Consider the following 16,289-nt stretch of genomic DNA (forward strand, 5'->3'; position numbering starts at 1 on the left):
AGATAAAATATTATTTTACATTATTACATTACTATGTGCATGTGCGGTGTAGGTATTGTTTTTGTTCACTTGGTGTCACCATCCTCTTGACCTACTGTAGTATCAGGGACTTGAGTGTATATGGCTTTAAAAGGCAGGGCCTGGCCTGGTGAGTGATGTGGGTGTCAGCGAATAACTTTTGTAATGCAATTATTTGAATTATTCGATTAATCGTAATTTAAGGCACTTAATGTAGCAACGTGACAAGTAGCCGCCATCTTTGTGGACTTCGATCACCGTGCCGCCCCTCTAAAATCCACCATAACAAATACAGTGATTTGTTATGGAGGTATACTTGATTACTGACGTACAATACATGACCTATTCTACTGCTCACACTTCCGTTCTCTCCATTAATTTTGCATTTGTACTATTTAAGTAGAGTTTTTATGGCAAGTGACACCGTTTGAGACGGTAATTTTGACGCATCAAGTCGGAGAACACAAAACGGCACAAAAACGTTCACCACAAAGGCAATTAGTTCCCGCACAAAAATACTCGAAACCCATCATCCAATTTTCATCATTCTTGGTGCGGTACGGTTTACTCAGGTTGAAGTTGCCAATCCAACCACATCTGGCATTTTGACAGACTCTTATTTTTGAGAAATCTTATTTCTAGATATGTGCAAGTCTGTGAGAGGATCAGTCTGGTTTGAAGTTATTTGCTCTGGGTGGTGAATAGCAGGCCACTGCCTGTCTGAATCAGGAGTACATGGGGTGTGTCCCAGCTGTGAGGTCTGTGTTAGGCCTTTGGAGCCAGGCTTCTGGTTTCAGGTTGCATGTTCCCAGTTGGCTGCTTTTGTTTGACTAAAACACAGAGACTCGGTTCCTCTTAAAGACGCAGTGTCACTTTCGTGCTCTTTTCAAGAACTCACGTCTCATGCTGATTACATCATATTTCGTTGATGAAACACTTTTATTCTGATGAGATCATCTCCCACTGATGGGACCATTTTGAGTAATCAGCATATGAATGAAATCGGAATGCTTGTGTTATTCTCTCGGCTCGAGCACAGGGACTGCACACTGCCGTTAACAGAGCCTGTCATATGCTCTTTTTCTGTTTGATGACAAGTGACAAGTGTCTCTCAACATTGCACAGAATCCCTGTCAACAAAGGATCTGCAGACACCAAATAAGCATATGCAATGGTGCTTTAGTATTTCAACATATCCATAATATTATTAAATTGCAATGTAGATTTTCTGCATGCCTTTTGGTACTGCCAAGGTACAGTATTTCCACGTCTAAGAGACTAAAGCAACTCATAATTAAAACTGTATCAGCTGAATCCCTCAGCCTGCGATCATGAATACAACTTGAAATAGTCATCACCATAACCACAAAGTTTGACTTTTCATTTATACGCTTGTTGCAGTCAGTCTCTCTTCCTTTGTGCTCCGATGTGCCATTGATCCCGAGAGATTGAAAATATTGATTTGACTCTGTGTCTTAGTTTGTTGTAGAGAAGGGGGCAGTGCAACTTCCTGACTGCTACTACCGTGTTCACACGTCGGACTTGCGGCTCAGCCAGTTCCTCGGGAGACTCATAATTATAGCCGTCTTTTCAGATTAGTCCAGCAGCCTGTCCAACTGTAGCATCTCTCCCTGGTCATTTATTTCATCCGTCTCTCTCCTCTCTTGAGAGACACAGCTCAACACAATGACCAGGCCAGTCTCTGCAATAAGGTATGTAATGATAAACACAGTGGCTCCTAATTGATAGAGTGATTCAGACAAGGGCTGGCTGTGCAAATTGGTCCCCTGTGAATATTATTGCACAGAGTGGAGCCTCGCAGGTTTCAGCTCTTAGCCTTGTTTGAGAGGCGTACAGAGCGTGGAGAGGAATCAGAATGGGTTGGACCATCCTGGGTGATAAAGATGCTGTCTTTGCCTCCTTAGCCTTGTCTCAATTCAGGCTGAGTTCAGCAGAGGTTGCTGCTGTAATCCTCTCAGTGTCTCCAGGAAGGCTCAGGTTAGTGACCCGCTGCTTTGTGATGTCTTGTAAGATTTTGAGAGAACACCTCACCTTTAATCCCCCACTGTTCAACTAACACATTAGCTCAACCATGCCTGGCCCAGCCCCTGCAATAAAGCCTTTTAGCCAGCTCAATAAGGTCGTTTGAAGTTAAGTATTGATTTCTTTTGGTGTCCAGAGGAGGGACAAATGGATTTTTAAAGAGCTGTTAATTACAGTTGAACACAGCATTATGAAGAGAACTTGTTTGCTGTGGCTAAATTTCTAAATGGTCGGCGAAAGTCACAAAATATTTGTCCATTACCATAAAGGTCTATGCAGCCACAATGTTTGTTTACAGAGTCTCATTCAGGATAATTATTGAAATAATTTCATTCATTGCATCGAAATGTCAGCTATTGACTTTGCAGATACAGTAGATTGTATACGCTAGGACTTAAGTTTGTATGTCCATGCTTTTACTGACAGAATTAGTTATTTCATTTCTATTCAAGTTTATTTACATGATATCAACAGCAATAACTTCAGCAATGTTGTTATATTAACATGTGGTCCGCATATGTCCTTGTTATTGTATTCACTTAAATAGTGACTGAATAACATTTTGTGCGCAATGCATGCTGTGCATAAATGCGGAAACAAAGTCTCTTGTGTGACAAAGAATAACTTTGTGTATTTCAACATATTTGCATCGTGTAGTGTGTGGCCTTGACTTTTTATTATTTGTTTAAAATAAAATCCACCAACACTTTCACTGAAAGCTGCTTAGATGGAGCCCGATGTCATGATCAGTAGATATTATCCTTTGACTTCTACCAGGAGCAGCCCGGGGGCTCAATGAGGGTGACTGTTATGTGGAATAATAAAATCCACCAGCCCCACCACCCCTTAGGAAACACCTGGCAAACCTTTCATATTTAGTTTAGTTGCTTTTACTTTAGCTCGAATAAGAGACAACATTAGTTTTCCCTTTGAAATTGTTCTTCATACAGACAACAAGAATATAGGTTAGGATAGCTTGGCCTATCCCAACATAATTCTTAAATAACATGTTAATAATACTAAATGGTGGGTGCCCTGCTAAACAGGTCGTGCTCTTGCCAGCCTTAGATGTTCACTTGCACTTGGCCAAACCGTGGCATTCTGTTGATAATGCTTTTAAATATATTCCCTCCTACCTTGCTCTAACACCAAAGACTTTGGAAAAACACCTTGATATTGTGGATTTGCTTTAATGTCATGTTAATTATTACTTGAGACTTTTTAGTCATCACATAGATCATCACATCATTTTGTTGGCACCCCCCACACACACACACACACACACACACACACACACACACACACACGGTGTTGCAACAATTAATTATATGTTTATAAACATAATTATTTATTTGCAGGAAGTAATTATATTTTTGAGAGCACTCAGCAAACAGAGCTCTTGCCAAGACTTAAAAATGTGACTATCAAATCGGATGAGTAAACTGCTATTATGTAGGATCCTCGTAACTAAAGACAGTTAACGTTTCGTCCTGATTCATAGTTTCTTCTGGATTTATCGTAACAAAATGCAATTATTTCAAACTAGTCTAATGGGATTGAAAAAAATCAGACTGCAAATTTTGTTTTGATTTGGAAAAAACATTTTAAAAATTGGCAGTCAGCTGGACATGCTTCAGCTCACCTGCAACCTTAAATAGGACAAGCAGTGTAACAGATTGATGGATGGATAAATGTTAACATGATAAATAGAATGGTCTATGTTAAAGTTTAATTACTGCCAAGTACACGCTCTGGATTAGTTCAGGATAAACCTTGTTTACAGCCTTTGTCCCGGCAAAGACATTCAAAATTGTATTTATATCTGGCTAAATTTGAAGGGGAATTTTTCTTTCTTTATAAATTGCAGGGATTTTATGCTGTCATCAGTGTTTGGGTTTTTGCCAAAATTAAACTCAGTGTCCTTGGAAGAGGAACTGCCATTGTACTTGTACAAAGAATTCAGGTCGAACTCCAGTTTTCCAATAATTACCAATCTAGAATTGAAAACAGGAATGTACACACGGAGAAGTAAGTAACATTTCGTCTTTCCGTATTATATGGATTAGAAAAATAGTTTCAAGAGTTTTGAGTAAATTTGTCACACATTTGCTTGCTTCGGTCAATTCCGCAAAGCCCAATAATCATCAGTTGTATTGGCATGTGAGAAGAGGAATCAGCCATTGTGCTGGCGTCTTAGAAGAGCACTAAATAACATTCGAGCGGTAATATATGACAGTTTCAATTATTTGCTTGTAGTTAGAGTGTACTGTGTCCTTTTCTTTCTTTTTTTAAAGATTTGAAAAGAGGGCTATTGATAGGTCTGTCCCTACAGGCCAGCCACTTTGGCACGTGCTCCGTGGTGTGGAAGGCTGCTGTTTGTCTGTCAAGCAAAGTGCGAGAAGCCGCACACTTGCAGACCACTTGCAGGCTATCTGCAGGCTGATTCCAAGTCAGGCCCTGTGCTGGAAGAGTGCTGGCCCAGATGTGACTGTGGTTGTGCCTGCATTAGGGGGGGAAGAAAAAAAGTGCTATTACAGGAAATGGATGCGTTTTAAAATAGGGGGAAGAAAAAAGCTGAAGCAGAGCTGTAAAGCATTGTTCTTGCTGCTCTGAGGACACAGCCAAGACTGTTTTTTTTTGTTGCCTTGACCTAAAATAGCCGGTACAAATGGCTTTGTTTCTGAATTCAAAGACAAGCTTTTTTTTGTTCTTATAGGGACCAAACAACCACTTTACTCCTGATCCACCACCACTTTGTCAGGGAAAGTTGGATGGATTAGGGGAAAAGGCTTGACATGTTTTTATCTTATTTAAACACCTGTGATTTTCCATGGGGGAAGTTGTTTGTGGCTGAGGCATCACTGTGGTTGGTTCACAGCAAAACGTGACAATGTTCTTCATTGTTATATGCAAAAGAGGGAGTCTGTCTCAGCTTCCTTAGAGAAAGGATGCTGGTAGCCAAATTGGATTTCTGACTGAATTAGGAATGGGCTACTTGGGGACGGCCTTGTGATAGTTGAGCCACCATCCTTTTGTGGAGATGCTGGTGGAGTGCCATTTATATTTCCTTGCTCCTCCAGAGTCATTGAGATTCACAAGGAAATTCACTTCGGTGGCCTCCTCCAGCTGCTGAACGGCACACATCTTCTTGGATCACTCACAATAAATATTGAATCCTTTCCTGTTGCTTTGAGTGACAAGAACACCCCTTTACAGAGTTAATTTTCTCAGGCCTCTCTAAGGTTTGGTGCAACTGCAGGATTATACTTAACCCTGGGAACTCCCCCACTAAGCAGGGCCATAGCTTATTTGAAAAAAAGCTACTAAGGCAGTAAGCATGTACGGTAGGACAAATTTGGTAACGACAAGGTTCTGGAATTCACTGATGCTGAAAACCCGAACTAAAAAGTCAAAAGTAGTACTTGTAATTAAATATCTTTTTTTTTTTTAAATCTTTTAATCTGAAATGTAATATGTATTTGTATAGGTTTTAGAAACCTGTCTACACAGAAGAGCTATTATAGTCATGCATGAATTCATTTTCTCGAATAATCTACCTACATATTCTGTATTCTCTATTGCTTTCAAGAACTGCAAGTGAACCCATCAGGGCATCTGGTGTCCTTACCTTGTTTTCCATTTGCCTCACAGATGTGCCAGAAATCCTATTTATAGCACCTGTACAGGAGATCCACAAATCCATTCCTACAACACATCGTAACCCGATTTTATATGCAAGTCAGAACACGCTGTAGCCTTTGCTAATTCATCAGTAAAGTCACAATTATAGTAAATATTTGTATGGAAATAACTTCTAGGGCATGAATACACAATAATAATAATAATAATAATTAAAAAAGGGAACAATTCCTTATCTGTACTCCAGCGGTTGGCTGACGAGAAGGAGGCCAACTTGTTCGCTACAAACAAGTATTTCTTAAAATATGGGTGTTTCGTCGTAACCACTGCGACACTTCTGTATTGGTCATAAGAAACCCCCATGTATTCATAAAAATATCGATTTGTTATTAAGCCTGTTACCATATGTTATCAAAACAGAAAACTGAGCCACACTAAGAAACAAACCTGTATCGCCTTTGAAATGTGAGATGTGAGAACCGCGACACGCCCCTTCCAACTCCCAGAATTTGGCCTTCAATTCAGATACAGCCATAAGAGCTCACAGTGCTACCAAACATAATATAATTATTATTTTAATTAATAACATAAAAACAGCGGCCCGGTGGCCGACTGGTTAGAGCGTCAGCCTCACAGTTCTGAGGACTCTGGTTCAATCCCCGGCCCCGCCTGTGTGTAGTTTGCATGTTCTCCCCGTGCCTGCGTGGGTTTTCTCCGGGCACTCCGGTTTCCTCCCACATCCCAAAAACATGCATGAATTGGAGACTCTAAATTGCCCGTAGGTGTGACTGTGAGTGCGAATGGTTGTTTGTTCCTATGTGCCCTGCGATTGACTGGCAACCAGTTCAGGGTGTACCCCGCCTCCTGCCCGATGACAGTTGGGATAGGCTCCAGTACGCCCGCGACCCTAGTGAGGAGAAGCGGCTCAGAAAATGGATGGATGGATGGGGAAAGAAAAAACAATCTTAGATTAACAATAAATTTCTTAAGCAAGCCTTCTCCAACTGTAAGTCATGTGACGACTTCTTCTGGTCATGGTCATTTTAGCAGAATGAGCTAATCTGTGGTTACCGCTAATGGTAGCTCGACTAATAAAGCATTTCAGTTACCCGTCGAACATGTTAATGCACCTTAAAAGACACCATCACGAAATTAAAGTGAGGCACGGAAGAAAACTCAGGGGCAGTCTACTCTGACAAATTATTATGTTAATAATCGAATCGCGGATCGAACTGTGGGTCATTGATCGAGATACAAATCGAAGCTTAACTGTGGTGTGTCAATACAGTTACAGTCCTATTTGTCATAGAAGAAAATGAAATGTCTCATTCTACATCATTAGATCCTGTACAGCAGTTGCTCCCCCCCTTTTTCTTTTCTTCTCTATTTAAAAAAAAACATTATTTATTTTTTTATTTTTTTATTTTTTTTTAAACAACTTTCCCCAACGGGTAGTGAATATACAAGCCCCATTTGGCATTTAACTTTCCCGGCCGTGGAAGTCAGGCAGTCGTTATTATTGATCCATGTAATATCTTGGTGTAACAACTCACCATACAATGTTATGCCCCGCTCAGTAGACACCGATGGTGTTTATGACTTCACTTGACTGCATCCTGAGAATATTTTTGTGATTCCTGCTGTCTAAAAGGATTCTGGAATTGTCTGCTCATAAACAACAAAGACATTAATTGACATCGGATTCTGCTAAATCAAACAAATCTCTTTTTTGTGCGATCTCTTCAGATTTCCCACATGTCTGCCCTGCTTTATTTTATCAATATTTCAATTTGTTTGCGGGCCAGTCTTGGACCCCATAGATTTTAGGTTGCAAAGGCAGAATTATGTCTGAGACTTTTTTTTTTTTTTAAGCCATTGTTATTTTGCTGTACAAACACAAGACCCACGAGCTTCTTTTCCCGTCTCGTGAAAAGAATGAATTATTCAATAGCAAGCGAGCTTTCAGCTGGCCATTTGTGTGCTTTGATCTCAGAATCAGGAGGTTGCATGAATGCCTGTATTGTCATGTTACATTTCCACAGTGTGTGAATTATTGAAATCTTTACCCATCTGCTTAAGTTTATAGGATCACTGCACAGGAAGGCTAGTGCTGCAAATCCCCTGATGTTTATTTCCCAGGAGACGACACATGGCTGCGTGCATTAAGGCTGACCTAACGCCAATATGAAAACTACATTGTCATTCACGCCATATTTACATTGTTATATATGCACTGAATTTGGTGCTAATAAGTAATTTGCTATGTATATTGTTCTTTCGAACTGTACTGTGGTCTTATCATAAATAATAATAATATAATACTGTATATAGTATGGAATCTGTCCTGAAATTTTTCCCAAACATCTGCATCTTGTCCTATCACATAATAAAAGCATGTTGAAATTAGAATCTTTGAATGACATTTGAATCGTATTTTGTCCTTTTCCAACAGCTACAAACTAAAAGAAATCATAAGGGAATTGTGTCTGGATGTGACTGCATTACAGTTTGCTGTAACGAGAATGTTTTAATTTGCTACCTAATATGCATTCTCCTATGTTGTTAATTGTAAATAATCAAATAAGTAATAATTGATTATATTAACATTTGTGTAGTTTGTTGAGGTGTCCTGGTAAGAGTAAGTTATTTGTTAATGAAGTGTGGGTACAAAAATGTGGTAATTTGCGAATGGGGGTTGTACATTTCATAGAGCAATAGATCAGAACCCTGGCATTGCTTAGCTACAGCTGGACACATAATTAGAACCCCCTCCAACCTATAATTTGTCTAATAGTTTTGTTTGGCGGCATGTTATTAACATATGAAAGGGCTAAGCAGGGGTCATGTGCATTGCGACGACAATTAGAGCAGACCTGTGGGGACAAGAATGTTTAGAGCCATTGTTAATTGGAAATCTGTACAAAGCTGTGCATTAATTAGAATCTACTCAGATCTGCTCTGTTTGAAACCCGTTTCATCCAGTTGCTACTCTGCAATAGTATGATGAGCTACGTCTTTCAATGTGATGGGTTTTGAAGAGAATGAAATTGATTCAAATTAATTTGAGAGTGCTCCTGGAGCTGTTTTTTTTTGTTGTTGTTGTTGTTTCTTTCTAAATGCTAATACGGTGTGGTGTTTTCATGAAAAAGCATCATCTTACAAATAGATTTTTGACTACTTAGCCAGCCATGCATCTAAAATCTTACCCTGTAATCTTATACGAGTCAACGTAGAAAAATCAATATTGAGTCCAAACTATTTTTATGACTAAGCACACTTGAATTTAACCATGTGCAGCAGTCAACATAGCTCCACATGATTTCGGCTCTTACCATTCTATGTACTTGCAGGTCGGAATGAACTGATTGCCAGATATATCAAGCTTCGGACGGGGAAAACGAGGACTCGCAAGCAGGTAAGGAGAGAGGGACCGTCTCCATTGCATGGCGGACTAATCCCCTGTCATGGCCATGTCGCATGAACAGATGTCCCTGGATTTAGACATCACTGAAATTGTCACTCTTAGTTCCGCTTTGAAACACACATAAGAGCCTTAGCTGTAGTGAATTTGGAGATGAAAACATCAGTCAGTTTCCCCTTTTACAATTCTTTGAACTCATGACCACCCCTTGCTCCAAATGTAGCCTTTAATTTAATACGATAAATCAGTTGTACATGATGCATTTATGGGAATCAATGAGATGTCATGTAAAAAAAAAAAAAAAAAAAAGTAACCACAGTTACTGAAAATATTCCTTGTCCTTGTAAACTAAATCACAGAGTTCATGCGCTTGGCTGTGGTAGAAGTCTTTATTAATGGGGAAAGTCTAGGCCTTAATAATTTGGTACCATCTCAAACCAAAAAGTGTTTTTGCTGTCGTCTGTGCTGGGGAGTGCATCCTGTCCTCAGCAGGCTGTACGCACAACACTCACCACAGATGAGCTCATATTTCGGAACCAAAGTGATGAAATACAGACTACTCTCACATCTGTAAATGATAGGGATGCACCGATACTACTATTTGCAGATTGCGTGTAAGTACAAGACCTTACATTTGAGTACTCGCTGATACCAAGTACTGATACTGGATAATGGCATTAAGTCATGCAATTGTAATGAAAATGTTTCATTTTAATCAAATATTGTTCAAAAACAAAGCAAACGTTTCATGAACGTAGCATTTGTTTCACTCAAATATAAGACTAGTTTTTAGACTACTTATTGATATTTTAACATCCAACTTCATGTTCTTTATTTATAGCCTGTAACACAAGGCATTTCAGTAATGTGGTGTCGCAGTCAGAACACTAAGGCGCACTATGTAGTATCACTTTGCATTCCTCACAGCTCTGTCTTACTACATTCATTCATTCATTAACACACTCACTTTTATTCAAAAGGTATCCCTGAAGGTACCACATGCAGTCGTAACGGGACTCCTAATGTAAACATGAATGGCGGCTGCACTGAACTGAAAGCCAGCATAAATTACGCAACCAAACAAGTGAATATTAACAATGTAGAAACAAACCAAATGCAACAAAACTGAGGTACTAGGTAGGTACTATATGTGTCAGGTTGCTGATGTGGTATCAGTGCGTAGTATCAAAGAATTCTTATGATCGGATACCAGTATCGGCTATGAAGAGCGTTTCGTGTTGGTATATAAAGGAATGTAAAAAAAAAAAATTGTTTTAACAACTGTAAAAACAGTTGTTAAAACAATCAGTTAATTAGTAAAGATGATGCGGTCTCATTCACATCATCTAAACAGGACATTTCCTCAACAAAGAAGCTGTACAAAGTGACTTTCGGTCATTGTGAGTAAGTATTGATCAGGCTGAAATGAAATGAGGAAAGATGTCTCTGTATCTCTGCTCGGGCTAAGGTCCACACATCAGTGGATACAAAAAGTCTTCACACCCCTGTTCAAATGCCAGTTTTTTTCTTCTTATTTTTTGGTGATATATAAAAAAATGAGACCGTGATAAATTATTTTAAATGTTTTTTTTTTTCTACCTTAAATGTGACCTATAAACGAATACTTTTTATATCCACTGTTTGCATGTTTAAATAAAATATCACCTATTACATGAACAAGCACGATAGCAACAAGTGGTGCTGTACTCTGACCAAACACTGTTATTGGCCAATCAGAAGCCTGAAGAATGTCCAGTTTTTCCTTGTCTCTGTGGACATGGCCTCAGAATAAGATGACTGTGAAAGAAAAACATTTCTTTTTTTATATCGCTACCAAGGATTTCATAGTTAATCCAAATGCATGACCTCTCTGTAATTACGCTTTTTCTCATTCTGGTCAAACACAAATAAGCTTTTGTTCTTACTCAGATTGGGTTCTGTATTACACATGGTAGCAATGATTGCAGGCAGAGACATACAGTGCACAACATAAATTAATGCACCTCATTTGAAAAGTAATACTTTTATCCATTTCGCAGTGAACACAGGAACATTTGAATCATGATTAGATTCGCCTGTGGTTAAATTGTTGTGAATGTATTTTTCCCAAAAATATGATATTGATTATTTTTGCAACATCAAATTGTGTTAGAAAAAAATCCTGTGTTGTGCATACTTATTGATGATCAATGGATATATTATGTCGCAGTATAGCATGCCATAGAAAATATTGATTCTGAAAGGAAGATCAAGATTTCATAATCAATCGGTTGGCGTATTTATTCATGTTGAGCACTGTAGCAACAAGTTGATTTTTGTGCTTCATTTGCATTGACCAATATTATATTATACTCATATTTCAAATCATATTTCCCCCAATTATTCATTCTCCTTTTGGTGTGCAAGCCTTGGCCACCAGGGGGCTGTACACAAAGAAGACGCTACTGCTTAGTCAGCTGCAGCTTGTATCTCTAATTTTTGCTCGCAACTCAAAGTAAAAAAAAAATCAGCCAAGCAACGGCTCGTATCTCGAAAAACTCAACTCAAGGTACCACTGTACAATGATTACACAATGACATGAGTTTGACTAGGATCATGCAAATTTACTGTTATCACCTCCATGCCAAAATGCTTTCAAATGAGACTTTTTGGATTTAAAAGGGAGCCTGGTTACAGAATACCACAGTCTTTCATAATTAAATATTTTGATATCAACATTGGTCAGATTCCTCTATTGTGTACAGTTAATAAGGCCTGCCTGACTTCCTGTTGTGTAAACCTCAACAGGCAATAATTTCCACTGATGATAAGAAACCTTATTTGACTCACACCTGCTAGAATATTAACATTCGATAGGATTGTATTAATAATACCACCATATTTTACATGGGAAGTAAACTTGGCCGGTGAAATGCCTCCTCCAACTCCCATAAGAATATGAGACTAACCAATTGACATTCAGTACACAGCGGATCACATCTGTGTGCTCTTAATGTGTTCTAAAGGGGCCTGCATCCTCCTTAATCAGCTCACTTAAGTGACGACGACACACAGGATAATGCTTTATTGGATGCTAGCACGGTGTGCTGTGTGGAGATGCCACTGACCTGCACCTTGTCTCCCTGACAAAGACGTGTGTGTTCTCGTTTTGTTTATTTTCCCCTTTTCTCTTTTGAATGGAGGTGTCTAGTCACATACAGGTCTTAGCAAGAAAGAAAGTTCGAGAAATCCAAGCTGCCATTAAGGTACGTCTGGCTTTGCCCAGTTACAGGGGGCTTTTCATTGCCATGGTTACAGGCTCTTCCTTTGTTTTCCTCCCCTCCCCTACCCCGCAGGTGTCTAGTCACATTCAGGTTCTAGCCAGAAGAAAATCTCGTGAGTTTCATTCCAAGCTAAAGGTATGCGCTTTTCTGCTTTTGGGCTTGTTTGTTGCTGTGCTTCTGAACTAACCGCCCTCTTCCCATGGGGACAAGCTAATTCCTGATGCCCCCCCCCCCCTAAACTAAATGTTCTGTTGAATTGGTCCTTCTTGTCTCTAACCCCCTTTGCACCACGTCAGTCCATCTCACTTTCATACTCTGTTTTCACTTGCATCCATTCCTTTATTTATGTTATGAGAACAGTTGTATAGCCCATAAAATGCCAGCCAAATACTAATATATATAATAATAAATTGTACATAATAATAATGAAATATTTGCAAGTATTGTGTTTAAAAAAATAAAATAAATAATTGCCACTAACATGCTCACGTTGCCAAAACAAATTGATACCTAAAATATTTTGGATAACAGATGCCATTTAACTTGCATTGGCTCATTATATTATAATACCTAATAAATGTGCATCTGAGACTAATAAGGATAACCATCTGAGATGACCAAATATGATGACCAAATATATTATATATGAAATAAATGGAGTTTACTCTTGAGGCAACATTAACATCACCAAACATCATGCCAACACCCAAACTGGGACCTGTATTAGATAAAACCATTTATGATATGTTCCAGGACCATGTTAAAGGAAACTATTTATGATATCTTCCAGGACCAAGCACGTCTTGAAAATGCGTCTTGCGCGAACACCCGCTCGAGGAGTTTACTGTTTTCACCAGCGGTTGTTGCAGCAGGCTTTCCGCTGCAACTTCTTGCTGGAAGCCAATTTTGGAACACTGCTCCGATGTCAATTGGCAAGCCATGGGCAAGGGAATGATATGCTTACTTCCTAACCGCAAAGGCTAAGCTGTCAAATCCTGATGGCCTCAAATCTGTCCGAATGATAGCTGAAACAAAATAGAACAGCCTGAGACACCCTGTTGTACAATGATGCAGATGTGTTTGATACTTAGCTTACTCATGATGTTAAGCTTCCAGACTATAAAGTGCGTTATTGTGGGGAAGCATGCTGGCATTGGCTGTTTGGTGATTGGCTGAGAGCGCCAGTGCAGAGGCAGTTGCTGTCTAAAGAGGCATGGCAGAACAGGGGATGTGTGTGTAAATGAATCAATACAATTACAGCACACCCTTATTTGACAGCGTCACCTAACTTTTCTCTGCTGTCAAAGGCTCGGCAGTCCGCATTCAGAGCGCAGAATGGCTGAGAAGCAGACAGTTTAGTAAAATGCCCTCTGCTTTCTGTCCTCCCTTCAACCTGTTGATAATTCAACAATACTCTAACAGTACTGCGGCTCGCACTTTCCTTCCTTTTTATTTTTCTTGGGTGGTCCCCATCAGATGTGCTTTCATTTGGCCTAACATTGAAAAATCACCAAAAAATCAAAATAAAAAACAAATTGAACAAACCCATTGTTAAAGAACAAATTAAGTTAATGAAGAATGAAATATAACATGCTCTTCTCCTTTAGGGTCCACACATTTTGACTTTCACACTTTGTTGTTTCACTCACAGTATTCCATACCCAGTAATGACACCTCATTAATCTGTGGTGTGTCTATGTGTAAAGAGCCACAGAGAGTGAGACAGCCACATGAATGCCTGCTCTTTCAGAGGCACAGGCAGCTCTGTGAGGAAAAACAGACGGCTTTTGTATGAATCCCTGTCTTTTCTCATTTAAAGCAAATTAGACTCCAGTGGCAAAGAGATCTACAAGTGTGCCCTTCCTTTTTTTGTGGGCAGAGGGTGGGGGGGGGGGGGGGGGGTCATCAATGAAAACCTGCTGTTTCTACTCATGTCTATGGCATCTGAGTAAAATTAGTCATTAAGCTACTTTTGTTTTTTATTCCGTCCAATGAAAAGATGAGAGCAGGACGTTCGCTATAGAATCTGTTGCTCATTTATGAATACAAAAGCTTTATTTTCTTGATGTTTCGTTTCTTTTTATTGGTTCTTCTCAGATTCCATTGACCAGAAAAGCACTTACAGTGTCGGATGTAAGATTAAGGATTTAATGTTTGCTACTGGTTAAATAAACACATAAATGGCTATGATCTATGAACTGATTTTTTTTCTGGATCCAAGGGAAACAAACTGAAAAATATGGTCCTTAATTTTCCTCATGGGGATTGAGATTGGGATTGATGAGAATGGCATATGTATGTGTCTGGTGATGGAGTTTTTGTGTATCGGACAAACTCGGCAAAGAAGTATTAGGGCTTCTGGAAAAAAAAAAAAAAACCTTTGAGAATTACGTACAGTAATACAATTATAAGAACAAAGTTTCAATACTTAAAGGAAAATTCCAAATTTGATGTGTCTACAAGAACCCTCCCTGATTTGTGTGACCCTAATACTCCTTTGAAGAAAACATATCATCATTAGCGGAAGTGATAATTATGTTAATGCATATTTCTGCACCAATGTTTATTGTTGGAAATAAATTTTCACGTGCTTATAGTCTTAAATTTACAAGGTAATCTTGTTTGCTTGCATTTAGGTTACGAGTATGGTAAGTATTGACTTTCAATTTGTGCTGCTGTTTCTGCTTTTTTGTTGTTGTTGTTGTTGTGGTTTTGTTCCTCCGCTGCTAGTTTTGCGCCTGTGATTCTGCCGTAGTGAGAGGATTTTCCAATGTGTTGGTCCCTGCTGCTGTTGTCGCACTTTAGTCGGACTCACCGGCATCTGTTGTCAGCATGCTTACCCTTTAGTATCACTGTGTCTGCACGGTTTCTCCAGCTCTGGTGTGCACGCTCCCGCAATAAGAATGCTGCATTTACAGCTTACATTTCAATATATTTCTGAATGCACTTTATCTTCAAATCAAATCTAGAAGCACTACTTCAAGCTGGCACTGTGAAATGATGTTTCAATATGCATCTACAGTTCCTTTAATGTCAGTTCCTTTTAATTACATCCAGCGCAGAGATAAAAAGAGCGAAGAATATGCGTCCTTGTTTACAATGTTTTGAGTTATTTTTTTAAATCTGCAGATTGTTGTAGCCTTGATACAAGTGCTGCTGCTATTGGATGTTTTTGTTTTTTTTAATTTTATTTATTTTTTTACTCAACAAGCAAACTTTTGCTGAAGTTCATATCACCACTAGGTATTGTGGATAGGCATTCATGCGATCATCGTTTAGTGCATTCCATTGGAAAAACAAAACAAACAAAAAACACGCTCGCACTTTAAAAGCCACACTGTTGCATCCTCTTTTAACCTGCTTGTGTTGTTTGAGAGGTCAGTAGTGCTTTCAGTGTGTTTATTGGGTTTTGGTTGTTGTTACCTGTGCAACGTGCACTATCACCACCCCCAACCCCCTGCCCCCTTCTTTCTATGCGAGCACTAAGCCTTTTGTGTCTGATATTAAAGGACCAGGCCGTGAAGGACAAAGCCCTCCAGAGCATGGCCTCCATGTCGTCAGCTCAGATCGTCTCTGCCACGGCTATTCACAACAAGCTGGGCCTGCCCGGCATCCCGCATCCAGCATTCCCCGGAGCAGGGGTGAGGGCCTCGCACCCAGACACGCCGCTATTGATCAGTCCTGCTCAGCTTCACGCAGGCCAGCCATGGGGCCCACGCCGGGGCCAAATCACATTACACACCAGGGTTTGCTCAACTGCCCCAATCAGATAAGCACATGATCAGAAAGAGTGCTAGTGGAGATAACTTCTTTCCCAGAACACAGCCATTTTCATCTTGCCACAAAATAGGCTTACAATTGGCTGCTCTTTTGTTATTTGTTGTCGATTAATATCTTATTCATGA

General features: G+C 39.5%; 1 protein-coding gene across 5 annotated transcripts in view; it reads left to right on the forward strand.

The window, feature by feature from the left end:
• Positions 1–16,289, forward strand: part of tead1b (TEA domain family member 1b) — a 51,828-nt gene that overhangs the window by 20,462 nt on the left and 15,077 nt on the right. Inside the window, exons 3-7 of one of the 5 annotated variants that reach the window (XM_061670701.1) lie at positions 9,051–9,115; positions 12,304–12,366; positions 12,457–12,519; positions 15,021–15,032; positions 15,894–16,025. In XM_061670701.1, the coding sequence (XP_061526685.1) occupies positions 9,051–9,115; positions 12,304–12,366; positions 12,457–12,519; positions 15,021–15,032; positions 15,894–16,025 (335 nt within the window). Of the gene's footprint in view, positions 1–9,050; positions 9,116–12,303; positions 12,520–15,020; positions 15,033–15,893; positions 16,026–16,289 lie in introns of all 5 variants that reach the window. The other 4 variants (XM_061670700.1, XM_061670702.1, XM_061670703.1 and 1 more) reach the window with 4 other exon arrangements.

This window comes from Phycodurus eques, chromosome 2, assembly GCF_024500275.1.
Source record: "Phycodurus eques isolate BA_2022a chromosome 2, UOR_Pequ_1.1, whole genome shotgun sequence".
NCBI classification, from domain to species: domain Eukaryota; kingdom Metazoa; phylum Chordata; class Actinopteri; order Syngnathiformes; family Syngnathidae; genus Phycodurus; species Phycodurus eques.